The 16,163-nt window shown below is 47.6% G+C and overlaps 2 protein-coding genes across 2 annotated transcripts in view; one reads left to right on the forward strand and one right to left on the reverse strand.

Moving 5' to 3' along the window:
* Positions 1–105, forward strand: part of SMAP1 (small ArfGAP 1) — a 58,653-nt gene extending 58,548 nt beyond the window's left edge. Inside the window, exon 11 of the mRNA XM_026051272.1 lies at positions 95–105. Coding sequence (XP_025907057.1) covers positions 95–105 — 11 coding nt within the window. The remainder of the gene's footprint in view (positions 1–94) is intronic.
* An 820-nt stretch (positions 106–925) lies between these two features.
* B3GAT2 (beta-1,3-glucuronyltransferase 2) overlaps positions 926–16,163 on the reverse strand; it is a 37,190-nt gene continuing 21,952 nt past the window's right edge. The window contains exons 4-7 of the mRNA XM_026051274.1: positions 15,806–16,163; positions 5,257–5,401; positions 1,545–1,693; positions 926–1,452 (exon numbers count right to left, since the gene is read on the reverse strand). Coding sequence (XP_025907059.1) covers positions 1,366–1,452; positions 1,545–1,693; positions 5,257–5,401; positions 15,806–16,163 — 739 coding nt within the window. The 3' untranslated portion in view covers positions 926–1,365. The remainder of the gene's footprint in view (positions 1,453–1,544; positions 1,694–5,256; positions 5,402–15,805) is intronic.

A 16,163-nucleotide genomic window follows, 5' to 3' on the forward strand; every position in this document is an offset into this window, starting at 1 on the left:
GGGCCACACGCTCAGCACGCAGCTCTGGAAGTGAGCGGGGCCGCCCCGCGCCCGCCCGCCCGCGCCCACACCCCTGTTCTGTCCCCCGATGAAGAACGTGACTGACCGACCGTGCCGGCTCTGTGCTGATTGACATTCGATGTAGTGAAAAGCAGATGGAGAAAACGTTTCTCTCTCATCGGCAGCTTTGTCATACTGCAGTGCACTCATGATCTCCTAGACCATATATTTAAGAAGCTGCTTAATCACATATTGATTTTTTTTTTCCCTCAAAATTGTAGATCAAATGTTTGCATATAAGGGATGTAGCTATCATGTTAGTAATATCTAAAAATATAAACCCTGCCCTCCCAAATTACCCAGTAATCCTGTAGAAGGTACTCTATGAACAAATGGTTAATCATATATATATAAATAGAATGTAAATGTATCACTGAGCAATGTTTTCTAGTGTATCAAACGAATTTTGTTTCATCATACATTTCACTGTGATGTTACTATGGTGTGCGTAACAGGGAACATGATTATCGAAAGAAAGATAAACCTGGATGTTACTGTAGTTCTACAAATTAATAGTTTATTTTCTACTTAAAAAAAAAAAAAACATATTTGATCCATTGGAGTTTCCTGTGATAAAATATCCAACCTGGCTTGAGGCTTGTGCACAGTGTTAACGCTGGGAACTAGTGGCACAATCTCTGTACAAGGCAACTCAGTGAGAACAGGCACGTTTTTCCTTGCAGAGATATCCAGGTTTATGGCAGTGATTGTGTTTACATTTTATGGTGCCTCGTAATAATAAAATGTTATTTCCCTATATTAAAAGGATAAATCCATAAACACTTGTGGATTTTCTTTTTTTTTTTTTTTTATTTCATGATTGTATGACCTGCCTGATCACTTTTTCTTCAGGAAGTTTGTTCTTTAATGAAGGAAAACATATTCAACTTGGAGGATTCCTTTACATAAATACTTGGTGGTCAACAGCTTGTGATTTAAAACCAGTTTATAATTACACCATTCGGCTGGATAAATACAAAACCTATATACATAAACGATGATTCTGGAAATGCTCCATTGCAGTCACGTTTGTCTCTCGATTGTGTTTGCTAYGTGGAAACAGTCTTAAAACAAAGGTAAGTGTCAGTTTAAGAGCGAGTTCAGCAACGCATGCAACACGTTAGAACGAAGCACACCGTCCGGTTCGCGCAGCGGGGCAGGAGACGACAACCCTTTAGTTTCCACCCAAGCCAGTGTCCCTCGGGCAGCGATCGGAGACGCCACCGGAGCCGACGGCTCCACGTGGCCGAGCGGCGCCGCGCCGGGCCCTGGGCGCCGTGCGCTCGTGTCCCCGGTGCCTCCACATCACACCTCGATGTTGACCGTGTCCACGTGGTATTTTGGCTCATTCGCGAGGTTTACTTTCTCTGTTCGTGTGTGCCAGACAAGAACCTGTAAAAGAGCAGGTTTTTGGTAACCTACTAGCTTGGTAACCTGCAAACCTGATACCAGGGCGTGTTAGTAAGTGTGAAGTTCGTCAGTACCTTTGTGCAGTTGTTTGCTTTGGGTTCCAGTTCCTCCACTGTCGTTATCTGTTTTAGGAAATCAGATTCTTGCATTCCTGGTTGAGACCCGCGCCGCTTGAATACAGCTTTGGGATGGGCCAGAATCACTTGGAGACTCACAGCAAATCCTTGAGGGAACGAAAAAAACAGATTAAGAAAAACCTCTAGGTTTTACATTATTAGATTTTTGAGCAATTTATATTTAACCCTAGAAATTTTATCTCAATTTGTTTAATCTGCTTTTAAAARCATGTAATACCAGTCTTTACAAGAACAGACAGTAGTCGGTAGGGCTCTACATACTGTACTGCTTTGCTTTTTGCTGTGAAGATGGAGATTTTTTATTTATTTACACGGTACCTTCTACATGTTCTGTTTGTTTTCATMTTTTATCTTAAAATTGGGTATTACTAGTATCTCAAGAGTGTATCCACCCTTACTATTTCTGATTAAGAAATAAAACTGCTTTTCAGCTAAAATAAGATGTTCACAAAGTACTGATACTTCGGGGTAGTAAAGGTGGGAGTCAAAAAAGAAAAATGGAATAAAAGAACAGCAACTTCATCCGAACCACTGTGGTCAGTTAGCCTGTAGAGAGTTTTCCAAATATTACTGCAGAGAGGCAAGTGAAATCAATGTTTGTCCTGCACGTAGCTGTCTCAGCCTTCTGAAAGTGGTCCCCGCCCGCCGCGCGTGGCACCGGCCGGCGGCAGAGGCACCAAGGGCCCCTCTGAGGTCGTGGCTCTCCCTGCGGCACCCTCACGGAGCTACAGAGCTCTCCTGCGGAAGGTCCTTGAGACCTTCCCTGGAAGTCTCGGCAGGCCTTTGTGGGAACTTTCGTACAGGCAGAGTGTGTAAGGAGGCTGGATTTAAATTTTTAGAGGAACAGAGCTTTAATTTGGGGATGCTTCATGAAAGAAAAGTGTGGTTGGAGGCCTGACCAGCTCTGCAAGCTATTGCTTCTTTCAAGAAAGCGTTAAGAGTCCAAGATGTCATTTGTAGTGTTTGTTGAAGCTGGTAATAGCTGAAGAGGGAAAGCAGATGTGCTTTGATCTCCGCACTGTTATCGGGGAAAAGACCTGCAGGAAGTGTTTGCCTGGTAAGCTGCAGGCCGCTGGGTTTGGGCACGGAGAAGGAGCCCTCCTAGGCAGAAAGGAGGGAGAAACACCCTGTGGGGCAACTCCGCGTGCCCCGAGCTGGGCCCCTGTGCCGGGAGCTGCCCTGGCCGCTCCTGGGCTCCCGTCCTGCGGAACGAGCGGCTCCGCCGGGAAACCTGGATCCTGTGCGGGTGGGAGGCTCCAAACACGGACCCTGTGGTTTTGGTTACAGATAACTTAATTCTGTCCAATCAGACAGAAATACTAACCAAAGACACTTAAAGGAAGTCTGGCCTGTGGTGTACATTGTAGAGACTAAGGTGAGATCCGAGCATGCTTCCTATGTTCTCATCATTAAAGAAATTACTAGCTGCTTTTTTTTTTTTTAAAGTGTTTTCCCTCCATTCACGTTGAACCGAGAGTCTGGAAATACCTTTAAAGCCCGAGGACTGCACTTTCGGGAAGGCAGCTTGCTTCCCACCCCAGCCTCTGGGGCACGTCTGTCTGCACCTGAAGGACAGTTTTCTTTCCTCGGCAACTTGATGTTGCAGTGCTTAAAGAGCTCATCTGCTATAATCTTTATACAGCGGGTATAGGATTTTACTTAGTTCTGTTTAAATAGAACATTTGTTATCACAGATGACGAAAAGCAGTATTAATAGTACCAAGAATATTTACTGCAGAACATAGCTAAAAGATAATTTCATCAGGAAGTATAAAAATCTTCAATTGTATGCGGTAAAAAATGTACCAGAGTACCTGTTTGCAAAGTAATCCGGACAGGCTGATTTCAGCCAACAATAAACACCTCCTAGCATTACTTTTTAGCACTGCCTTGAAAACAAAGGTAGCTTTACCCTAGAAGCAGAATTGYTTTCTTCAGGTGAGCTGCTGCTGCYCTGTCTCTCCACGTAAGCTCCAAGTTTTCTGCAGCTGAAGAGGCCACAGAGGACAGATGAGATGGGGGGCAGACGAACACGGGGCAGCTCGTGGGAGCCGTGGGGCCAGCGCCAAGGTCTCGGAGCTGCAGGAGGCCCGTGTTTAGCTCCGAGCAGAGGGCGGCTCTTTGCACCACGGAGACGAGCGAGTCGCGCTGGTTCTCGGGCGGCAAGAGCCGCTCTGTCCCTTGCCCTTCCCTGCTTTACCAGCAGCGCTGCCCTCTCCTGCCTTGGCAGTGTCAGTGTGGAGGAAAGGGAACAAGTCACTCGTCTGGGGGGGTTTTTCACAGGGCTTTACCTTCTGCTTCTGTGGGGAGCCCGTCTCCTGAAGCCCCAGGTGCCTGGTCTCTGCCTACCTGTGCTGCCTTTTCTCCTACACCTCTCTAGCCTCTAAATGCTCTCCSTCTTGTTAACAAACTTGTCCCACCCTTATTTCCCATCCTCTCCTCCTTGCTCGCAGTACCTAATTCCCCCTTCCTCCCCAAAATGSTAAGGAATTCTGTGCCAAACTCCATAAATCACCCACAGCTAAAACCAAAGTGGAAGTTACCGGACGAACTGGCTCACTGGCCTGTTTGCCAGAGAAGCAGCAACACCAGAAGCATCTGCTAGTGTTTCTGAACACAGCTGAGGAGCGCGGAGTAACAGCGTTCAGCCACTAGCGCCTCAAAAGGAACGGCCAGTGTTTACTGTACTGATCCAAGGTGGGAGGAGTTTTCAGGAAGGGCTCTGGGGAAACCGATCCCACAGGGGCTTTGCGCTGACCGCAATGCACTCAACGGGGCCGCCCCTCTTGCGCTCGCTCTGGGCTCCTGCATCCTAGTGACTGTCCAACAAGGGCTGCCAGTGTGACGGCGCTGCGTGGCAGGCTGCTTTCATGGAARGTGATTGATAAGCCCAGGTTGGAAACATTTCTGCCTCCATCTCCTAGGCTGTAGCTGTCAGGGCTCCTAAGCCCACTGCTTCCAAATATGTCCATGTACAGCTGTCATTGTCATTAGAAATAACCAGCCAAAAATGAGTCAGCAGAGAGCAACAAAGATCATTAAGGGACTGGAGTGTCTATCGTATGAGGAAGGACCGAGTGAGCTGGGCCTTGAGAGGGGATCTGTCAATATGTGTAAGTATCTGAGGGGAGAATGTAGTGAGGAAGGGGCCAAGCTCTTCTCAGTGGTGGCCAGTGACAGGACAAGGGGCAGTGGGTGTAAGCTGAAACACAGGCAGTTCCATCTCCATGGGAGGAGGAACTTGTTGACTGTGAGGGTGCCAGAGCCCTGGMACAGGCTGCCCAGGGAGGCTGTGGAGTCTCCTTCTCTGGAGATCTTCCCAACCCGCCTGGATGCCGCCCTGTGCCCCGTGCTCTGGGTGTCCCTGCTGGAGCAGGGGGCTGGACTGGATCTCTAGAGGTCCCTTCCAGCCTCAGCTATTCTGTGATTCTGTGAGTAGCACGTACAACRTGAAGTCTTAAGGACTTCCTTTATACTCCCTGGTGTAGATTGGTACAATGAAAAGCAGGGATTTTCTGAAGAAAAAAAAATCAGGTAAATTATTTACAATTAACTAGTTTTAAATAAACAATTCATGCAATATTACAGCCCAGCTGCCCCATGACATTAAAGCACCTCAGAAGCCGCCGGGCAGCCGCCCCGTCCTTACCGGCCATGTCAACGGCGAAGGGCCGGTCGGCCCGCCAGCCCGTGTACCAGCCCACCACCTTGCCGTTCTCCACGAGGGGCCGCTCGTAGCGCCGGCCGCCCACCAGGCCCACGGGCCACACGGACACCTTGCGGGTCGAGCGCATCTGCGGGGGCAGCACAGCGACACCGTCACCCGCTCGTCCTGCTGCTCACCTCGGCTGCCCGGCTCGCTCCGTTACTTCTTCCCTTCTCCCAAGCGTCAACGGGAAGTCTTAATGCCAGGAGTCAGTCCCAGGGGTTGAAGAGCAATTCCGTCCTGTTCATTCCAGCTTGACAAAATGCCCACTCGAAAGCTGGGCATTGCCACTCCAGACYTCTAGCCAGGAGACACTTCAGTTCCATTGAAAATACTCTATTATTTGTTATAGCAATTTTTTTTGAGCTATGAAAAAACATAACGTGTTTCCCTTTTTGTTCATTTGGATATTTATAGATGTATCTATAATAGATCTTTCTTCTCTGCAAGAGCACAGTATTTTTTCAATAGTTTATTTCTAGAGGTTGTTTATACATTATAGATACCCAGTGAGAAAAAGCATGACCATAATGCTTTAAAAATAAGCATTTCATTAGAAAATAAGCATTTAAAGATAAGCATCTTCATTTCAAGACATGCATAATTAGTTGAAGACAGTAGCAAATGCACTGAGTGCAAGAAATTCTGACACACAGCTCTTCCCATTGCTGCACCATACCACACTTACCCAAAAGATGCAGCTTTGATGCAGCCTTGATCTAATAATAAAAAATATTTTWAAAAAAATGGAAATGGATTGTTTTGACATGTCTTTTCATGAGACATTGTTTTTCATGTCTTTTCTAGGTAGACTTGAAATGTTTCTGGAAATGAAGTAGAAACAAACACGCACGGGCTGATCWGTTTGATGAGGATGGGTTGACCAACAGCAACTGTTTGTTGGTTCAGTAGCTAGAAATGAAGGCCTGCTCTAACCTAGGGGAATTAATAGCTATTAGAGAACTACTGTCTAGCAACAAGTATGCCCGAGATTCCATGACTTCCCGTTCCCTGGTGGGAATATCACCYGCCAAGAGCCCTGACGTGCGGCTCCCACTGCAAAGTCACTAACACCAGCAYGAGAACTAAGAGCACAAGCCCACAACTGAGACAGAGAGTTTACAGCCTCTGGCTATGTAAGGTAGATGACAGTAGGATATTTCTTTTAATCCTCCAAGAACATCCTTATTGTATTTAACATATTGAGGTATTAAGGCTGTGTTCATTCAGGATTAGAGGAAAACTGCAGTCGGATTCAGAGGTCAGCTTTTATCTGGAATTTGATGCTACCAATAATTGGGCCATAAGAAGATAATTCAAAAAAATATTAATTCTAAATAGCTTTGTTGCGGTGGGTTAAACATCTTCCAAAATCCTGTAAATTACATCAACATCTTCCTAAATGACTCCTGCACCTATCATTTGAATGTACAAYAGCACAYTGTCTCAATATTCAGCCTATTGAGTGCCAGCAGTTTACATGAACTGGATTTATCTCACTTAATTCGTGCAAGGCAGACATCTAGTCTGTGCTGGCTGCTTGGAGTGACTGCAGTTAATGAACAGGGAGAGCAGCCTCCTGACTCACGTGATTCATCCTGCCTGCCTTGGACAGCTGCCCTGCGATAGGGACAATCTCCCTCTGGAAATGCTTTCTTCTCCCTTTACTTTGTGGTTGTCTGGAAAGGGTCGAGACACCAGAGGAGAGGGATGTATTGGCTGGAGGGAGATGGGGGATGAGGGGAGGCTCGGTRAAATAAACCAAGAAGAGGAGAGGAGGCAAATGTGCAGGGGGAAATGAGGGGGAATGGGCAGAGAAGTGAAGAGGAGAAGCAGAATGAATGACAAGAGAGAGACAAATGAGGTGACGAGTAGGCTGTAGTAAATACAGTAGTAATACAAGGCTCACTTAGAAAGTAACCAGCAAAAAATGCAGAAAATGAAGCGGAGAAATAAAAGACAGTCATCAAAGCACTGCTAAAAATAGCATCTCATTAGTCAGTCAAGACAAGCTGCTTAATAAGACACGGGGGGTGTGGGATGATGGACATGGAAAACGCCAAGCCAGTAAGAGACGATAAAAGCCTAAATGTCAGAGAGAAGGAACGGCGGCCGCCCTCGCTGCGCTGGGAAGGCTTCCCAGCTGCACCAGCCCTGGCGTGGCTGCCACCGGAGCTGGACACGTTTCTATCYGGGATTCGAAGTCCGCGGAGCCTTTGGCTGCCACATGCAGGAAGCCTTTTGCCTTCTTCCACTCTCTCTCACTTCTGTCCTGGTGCAATTTGCAATCTGTGCTGGTGAGTGCACAGGTTATCACCCACACTCGCCCTCCCATCCCCCTGGGGTTGAAGGAGATGCATGCACAGAACTCCACTGCTTATTACCAAGACGTGGCTCTTGGGGAGAGGAGACACTGCGGCTGAAGTGCAGCTAGAGCCACGTTTCCTGGGCTCGCTGCAGCACTCGGGGCCACGCAGAGCTGAATTCGGCCTCCCCAGGACCTCCGTGACCGCACTGCAAGTCAGCAGAGCCMCAACGGGCTGCCCACGCTGCAAACAGAGCCACGAAATGGGGCCTCTGCCCCTGCTTCCCACCMCTTCAACGGGGTTGCGGAGTCCCAGAAAATCCGTGCCAGTGGCTGGCAGCCCAGGGACTGTCCGGGCTTCAGGGATAAGGGCAAAAGCAGCTTGTTGTCAGTAAACACGAGTGTAACTCGTTTCCCCAGAAAACTTGCAGTAAGTGTCTGCAAACCAAAGAAATTTGTCAGTCCCTTATCTGGCCCCTTCACACCTCCCCAGGCTGATAGACAGCATTAAAACTGCTCCTGTCTGATGTTTCTCTCATCCGTTCTTAAAGACACCAAACAATAAAAAACTCCTTGAGCCTCACAGGTGATCTGATCCAGTGCCCTGACTTTAGAAAGCTGCTCCTAAATACCTGTCCTAAGCTTCCTCTGCTGATTCTTATCCCATCCACACTGAATGGGAGGAATAGATTAATCTCTCTTTATCTCCCACAACATTTTATACATTGGATACAGTTGATTAATGTTTCCAAATAACACTGACATCATCCTTGGGTATAAATTTCGACACTGCTTCCCTGCAGGAGAAAACTGCACTCAATTTTGCTAGAATGAAAAACTTCCCAAACATCCATTATTCATGTTTCCTTTCAACTCTTCTACTCCCTCTCTTTCTTGTGCTGCTCTGTTACTCTCCTGGGCTCGGTGTCCCCACATCATGCACGGCGCCCCTGAAGAGCTGCTTGCCACCCTGAATATCACAGCAGATTACAGTTTCATGGCTGCAAATAAGACACAGAAACAGACCATGCATGGTACCTCGTAATCCAGAGTTCCTCATTCTGATTTATCTGCTTCAAGTCTTTTTTTTTTTTGCCTCGTTCATTTTAAAGTTAATTTATTGTTTCTCCACCAGTCTCTTCTAATCCAACCTTTTCAGCACAGCTCTCACATGTCTGCGTGCAGGAAGAACGTCAGTATGCATTTAAGAACTGTCATGGACTCTTAAATCATTTATAATCTAGAAAGGTATTTAATGCACTGCTAACTCATATTTGGATCTTTCTTATTACAAGGAAAATAGCTAATGACAGCCAGCTAATACTTCTGCCTAGGCCACTGAATGTTATTTTTAAGACTAGCAACAGTTTGATTTTCCAACCAACAACATGTGACGGAAGATCTTCATGTTTGTGAAAGATAAAAAGRTTCACTCATATTGCCTTAAAAATTTACAATAAATATATTCTTTGTTGTTTTTTAAATAACTGTCTTARTCTAAATACTCTACATTAAGCCATGAAGGAGCACTCACTCTTCACTGGATAGTAYCAGAATACATAATAAATACTCACATCTGTGATGCACTTTTGAGTTGCTTTCAAAATCTTTTACAAAGATGGTCTTGGGACAGGGGTCAGTACTGGGCCCAGTGCTTTTCAACTTGTTCATCAATGACTCGGACGGGGGCACAGAGAGCACCCTGAGCAAGTCTGCGGAGGACACCAAGCTGGGTGGAGTGGCCGACACTCCGGAGGGCTGCGCTGCCATCCAGAGGGACCTGGACAGGCTGGWGAGTTGGGCAGAGAGGAACCTCATGAGGTTCAATAAGGACAAGTGCAGGGYCCTGCACCTGGGGAGGAATAACCCCAGGCACCAGGACAGATTAGGGGTCGACCTGCTGGAAAGCASCTCCACGGAGAGGGACCTGGGAGTCCTGGTTGACACCAAGTTAACCATGAGTGAGCAGTGTGCCCTCGTGGCCAAGAAGGCCAATGGGATCCTGGCTGCATCAGGAGGAGTGTTGCCAGCAGGTGAAGGGAGGGGGTCCTGCCCCTCTACTCAGCTCTGGTGAGGCCGCACCTGGAGTATTGGGGGCAGTTCTGGGCTCCCCATTATAGGAGGGACGTGGAGCTTCTGGAGAGGGTCAAGTGCAGAGCAACAAAGATGATTAAGGGACTGGAGTGTCTATCTTATGATGAAAGACTAATAAGCAAGCTGGGCCTGTTTAGTCTGGAGAAGAGAAAGTTGAGAGGAGATCTGATCAATATGTGTAAGTAGCAGGAGAGAATATAGGGAGGATGGAGCCAAACTCTTCTGTGAAAATTGAAGTATAATCTCAGTTTCTAACTGCTCATACATATAAAACCTCTATCTAACCTGAAAATTTTCCTTGCAAGGAAAAGCCTTCTTCTGCTAATGGAGAACAAAATTCATGAGCAGTCTGAATTTTTCATGAAAACTCTAATCTTCACTTTCAAAATATTTTACAGAGATTTTTTTGACAACTCATATATTAATGCCACTTCTCAATTAAGGTTTAATTCAGGAGCTATTCAAATCAGTGGGAAAAAAATGCAATCAGTTTCTCTGATCACTGTATCAGGTCACAAGCTCCTAGAGTGAATGAGCTGGGCTATTTTGGRTGTTTAGTGTTGACTCTATGAATCACGTAGCAATTTAGAAGTGCTGTTTCCCACATACGAACAACAAATTAATTCAAGGCATTAACAAAGAACACATGACACCCTGAAAATATGTGCAGTGAAAGCCTGTTGCTTCATGATAAAATGCACTTGGGTAACACATAACACCTGCTGGTTCGGTGCCCTGTATGTTCTCTTGACCAACACTTAGTAAAGGGCACAGCACGGGGGACCTTTCACACACAGTGAGAGGTACCTCTGAAAGAAAAGACTTGGTAAACTTAGGTTTTGTYTCGAGTGAAGTAACACTTAAGCAACAGCATATGGACACAGAAAACCCTCTACAAAGTAAGGAAGTCAAGGTATAGCTGATACATACCATGCATGGCYATCAGATGCCTATCGGGCATGTGATGCCTGCAAATAACTCCTATATTTTCAGTAACAAGGATTTTTCCAAAGCACAGTCTYTATTAATGCCAATTGGAACACCAGYTACCTGCACACACAGCCCTGGAGGGCGTGAAGGGCAGGAGGTTACSGTCACCCGGGCAGGATCACTCACACAACTCGTCCTCTGCTCCATGGGACAGGCACCCGAGCCACGTATCCTCTTTCCTGATCAGATTCACGTTGTTTCTTGTCTTCTACGGGGCTGAAAGTCTTGCGTTTCCTCTGCAGATTGCCTCAGTTTCAGTGGCGGTGGGGGAGGATGCSACCTACCTACCGCCTCCCCAGATCCAAGCACAGCGCTGTAGTTAGGGCCCTCCTGCGCAAGGGTCAGCGATGGCAGTTTGAATTCTGCTCTCCAACTCAACTGGCAACTGGGCTACATACTGAGCTGTTACATAAAGGGCATGGACCTCTAACATTTATTTTTCTCCTTGCAAATGATAATGCTGAGATTTACTTTGAACTCAGCATTGCAAGCCTGTATTCAAAATGGTCTGCAGGGCGGGTACCCCTAAGGACACCCAGCCTGTGCATCCTTGGCTCACTCAGGTAAGACGGGGATGGATCCTGCACGTGGCTTCTGCAGACACCCGGCAAACCTTGTTACAAAACCCTAGATACCAGTGCCCAAAGGGCTAGCGTTGGGAATGAGGGAGACCACGGAGCATAGTTTTAGGTTTAAGCACTTCAGTTCTTCCTGCTTCTCAGTGTAGGCATGGGAGCAAAGGTGATAGACAGGAAACTCTAAAAATTAGTGGACTACCAAATATATCAAGTTCACCTTCTTTTATTTGTAAAGRTCATCACTCCTTTGTACTCCTTAAGCAGCCCACACTCACCCCAGAAGCATCAGCAGAGCGTCTGTGTAATCAACAGCAGGCTGGACCTCCAGCACTGATTCCTCTAACTCGCACACATAAACACGCAGGAAAGAGGCGGCCTTTGGTCAGCTACTCAAAACACAGAAAGGGCAGAGAAAGTAACCGAGCCCTACAAGCCATGAAGGGTGTGAAATGCKAAGAGAAGTGGAATTTCAACTATGTACCTTCATTTCCAAGGCTTAGGCTGGTCTCACTTTTAAAATCTCTGCCCAAAGATGGCATGCCAGCCTTATCTGAGGTTTTCTTTTGGCAAGCCTAAAATGTAAAATTGGTAGTTGCTAGGCATCAGTCACACTATCACACCAAGATGCACTCGGCGGGGAACGAAGCACAAGCAACAGAAACCATGGCACGTGTCACTCCAAAAGGTGTGACCAGCGGACAAACTACGGGAAGAAGCGCTGCTGATTCATGTTTAAACATCTGTAAATAAATCAAATAATGGACTGGGAATGTGAGTCCTCTCACTGGCTTTATTAGGAACCCAGTCTGATGTGCAACTGATAAAGATGTTTCTGGAACAGGGGCTATTTCGGACAGAGAGATGGATCTCCAGATGGATAGATAATATCCAAGCAGAAGGGGAAAAAAATCATTTTCTAGTTTTTGGACCCCAGGAAAATAAATGACCAAACACAGTACAGCAGAACCAGGAGGATTAAAGTAGAAGCCTGATTCTTCGCTTGAGCACTGACACACTCTCAAGTGGAAAGAGTTATGGATAACTTCTAGGGCAAACTTCCACTCCTGGAATTATTTTGTCATCTCTACTGCTACTGCAGTTAGCAAAACTCCAAAGTATTTTATAGTTGCTGAACTGATGGCTCCTCTCCCTGAAGCCTTTTCAGGAAAGCAAAGCTTAGGCTGACATAACAATGTGCTCAGCTGACCCTATGCCAAGCACGGTGTGGCAGCAGGCAGACAGGCTACATGCCATATTCTAGGAACTAGAGGTAAACCCGCTCAGACTCTGCTCAAATTGACTCTGAAGACACATTTTTGCCAGTCAAAAACTAACCTGTGCACACATGCCATATGTTTTGGAGGATAACGATTATAAACAGTGCCATTGTTCCAAATGAAAATATTGCATATTTTCAAGGAGGAAAAACAAAACACGACAGTAATTTGGGGGCTGGGAGCTTCCATGCAGCACCTCCTCGTCGCCAAGCTCACCACATACCAACACAGCTGATAGCCCTATGATAGCAATAAGTACATTATAAGTACTTTGGGCAGAGATTGGAATTTCTCAATCCAAAGCTCTCGGGAGTGTCCTATGGCATCTTACATCAAAGCAAGTTGCTTTTGGAGCGTGTCCTTATAGCTTATATACCTCCACTCACAGTAAAGCTTTTGTTGTTCTTGCTTCCCTAAAAAGGCTCCATCTTCTGCTAGGGCAGCAGGGAAACCCACAGCACAGGAGCTGCCTTAAGCCTGGTCCTTCACTAACATGCAGCTCCCTGGCACAGCTCTGCTGTGGTAACGTTTTCTGCCTCAGCAAACGAGCAACCCACACGCATAACACCGACACTTCTGCTGYGCTTGGCTAGAACCAGGACACCAGCACAAACCCAAGGTTAGCTCCCACCACCAGTGTGGAAGCTGCAGGTCTCCTGCCCTGCCAGGGACTACCTTGTTCAAGGTCACCCTCCCACATAATGAGAGTAGCAGGATCAGAACCAGGAGCTGCTGTTCCCCTGCTCTCTATTTATACTACTCTTCCGAGCAAGCAGCCTACAGTTCATCAGATTTCCATTGGGATCATGGACTAGGCAACTGCAGCTCTGCAGAATCGTGCCCAGCAGGGTAAGAAACAGCATATAGGGAAAAAAAATCCCTCTCAGGTATCACTAAAGCCACTTGCATGAAAGGAAAACAGTCTAGGAACTACTAGACTTCTTATGATGTGTTCTGAAGCTGCTCTCTTCATGCTTGGGGAAGAGAAGCACAGTTTACCCTCATAAATCAATCAATTCCCACTTCAGAGCTGTCAAGTCAGAATCCAGGAAAACAGTGAACTTTTTTTTAGACAAGAAATAATATTCCAAGCAATGCTTCAATGCTTTGACAGGAGAAAAAAAAAAAAAAAAAAGAACAAAAAAACCCACCTGCTTTCTCTCCAGATGTATCCTTCCACTCACTATAAGGGTACATTAGGTTGGCAACATCTGTAAGACTTCTTAGACTTCTTTTAATTTTGCCTGGCCAAGATATAGGCAGGAATCCACCCTGTTATTGTTGCTACTGTTCCAGAGACATGTCATATGTATGTAGCTGCTGTACTATCTCTAGATTACTCTAGGGATACAGAGATAATAGAAGAAAATATATATTGATATATATATATATATATATCTTTTTCCACCTGCCCCAGTATTAGAGCCTTCACAGGAAGAACTCAATCACACAAACTTGTCTGCCTGTGAACACTGGATTCAGGTTAAAAACATCCTTCCTAGCAGTCAAAGCCTGGTTGAAAAGAAGTCTCAGCTTTACGTGTAAGGTTAGCATCCCACTTAGCAAAAATAAACACAGGTTGCCTGCCGTGCCTGCAGTCTTCAAGGTTTACTCTTCAGACAGATTTGTTACCTGCTTTCCTGAATTCAGCCGAGCTCTTTAGAAAGGTAACTTGTATCCTTTTATTTCTCCATCCACTGCAATTAGAAGCAAAGTGAGGGAAATAACAAAAGAACAGAGCTGACTTTCCGTACAGCCCTTTCCGCAGCTGTGAGTCACTCCAGCTCTGTGCCTGTCAATACTGTTCCTTTAGCTTGCCMTAAACATTTGTGCTCTGAAAATTTGGAGAGTCCTCTTCAAATATCTTTTGTCCGTACTACGCATTCTAGCCTACTCATTTGCTCCAGCTGCTCACAGATCCCTAGGAATAAGCCAGTTCTACATCCCTGAATAAAGATGGACACTCCCATCCTATCAAAGACCAACATATGCGACTGCTCTGCATTGTAACAGGCTAAGCTCAGCCATGAGATTTAAATGAAATCTTGTTACAACAGAGGTTTAGCCTCCAGGCGAAGGTCTTCAAATTAGCAGCTCCTGTGCTGAATGCCAAACTCGGAAAGAAACTAGGGCATCCCTGCTGAATGGGAATCGTGCACCTGTCAAAATACTGCGAACAGGAACTGATGCTCTGTAAATCCAAGCACAGGTCAATGTATGCATTCCTAAAACAACTTCCTCTCAGGTTCTTGCATATCATGTTCATTTTAACCTATAAATTGATAAGCACTTTAGGAAACGCAGTATGTGCAAAACACAGAACATTAGTGCACACCACTGAATAACAGACTTTTCACCAGTGACAGACACCGATCTCAGCCTGTCTAACCTCCGTTCAGTCCTACCTGCCGATACATCCTACTGCTCCCTGCCTCCTTCTCCTGCCCACGGATGCATAGGATCTCTTCTCCGCTGTTTTATGTCTAATTAAACTCTGCTCTTTCTTGCGGGTGGGAAATCAGAAACAAAATGGGATATCTCATTCCCAAGCATYTGCCAGTTCCCACCAGAAAGCAGCAGGCACTTCAACTACAGATAAAACATGTCCCTCTACAACAGAGCCTCCAGAGAGGATGTTTGGCCACTACATAAAACTGCTGGCTGCTTTTAGGGGTGAAAAGCTTCAAACAGACCGAGCAACAGCCTGTGCAAGGGCAGGTTCGGGATAACTCCTTGGAGACAAGTGAAACCCCGCAGGATCGCGACTCCCGCTCTGCGGGTTTGCCCGGCAAGGCGGCAAGACACAGCCCGGAAAGAAAAAGAAATTATCAAGGAGAGGCGCTTTCCTCGCAGCTTTAACAAAACACAACGCGCAGACCCGCCTCGCTCGCTCAGCGGGACAGCGAGAAAACAGCACGGCCAAGTTGGGCAACAGAAAACGCCGGGAAGCGTGAACGGGAGTGAACGGGAGTGAACGGGAGCCGGGCGAGGCACGGGGGGCCGGGGCCGGGAGGAGGGTGACGAGGAGGAGACAGGGCTCGTCCGTGTCCCCGGTTAGGTGAGGGGCACCGAGCAGCGGGGACGGCGCCAACGGCCGTTGCCTCCGGCGGGCCGCCCAACGGCCGTCGCCTCGCGGGGGGGGGGGCAGCCCCTAACGGTCGCCTCCTCGCGGAGGGGGGGGCAGCCCCCAACGGCCGTGGCCCCGCGGGCAGCGGCGGCGCGGGGGGCCCCGCGCGGGCGCCACGCACCTCGTGGAAGAGCTCCAGGCTGTAGGTGTTGTCGTCGTCGGCGAAGAAGAGCACGCCGGGCTGCGGGGGCGGCAGGTGCTGGTGGCGCTGGCGCAGCCAGGCCAGGCCGGCGTTGCGCTGCTCGGTGGCGCGCGGCAGCCCGGGCCGCTTGTAGCGGCGCGGCGTGGGCACGTGCAGGTGCGTGCAGGGCAGCCCGGCGGCCGCCACGAAGCGGCTCACGAGCTCGCTGCGCGCCGCCGCGTCCTCCACGAGGATCCAGTGGAGCCGCGCCACCTGGCGGAGCGTGTTGGCCAGCCGCGTGAGCTCCGCTTTCTGCACGGGCCGGCTGTACGTGGGCGTGATGGCATAGATGGTGGGC

This window comes from Nothoprocta perdicaria, unplaced genomic scaffold, assembly GCF_003342845.1.
Source record: "Nothoprocta perdicaria isolate Ctin4 unplaced genomic scaffold, notPer1 scaffold_74, whole genome shotgun sequence".
In the NCBI taxonomy this organism is placed as follows: Eukaryota; Metazoa; Chordata; class Aves; order Tinamiformes; family Tinamidae; genus Nothoprocta; species Nothoprocta perdicaria.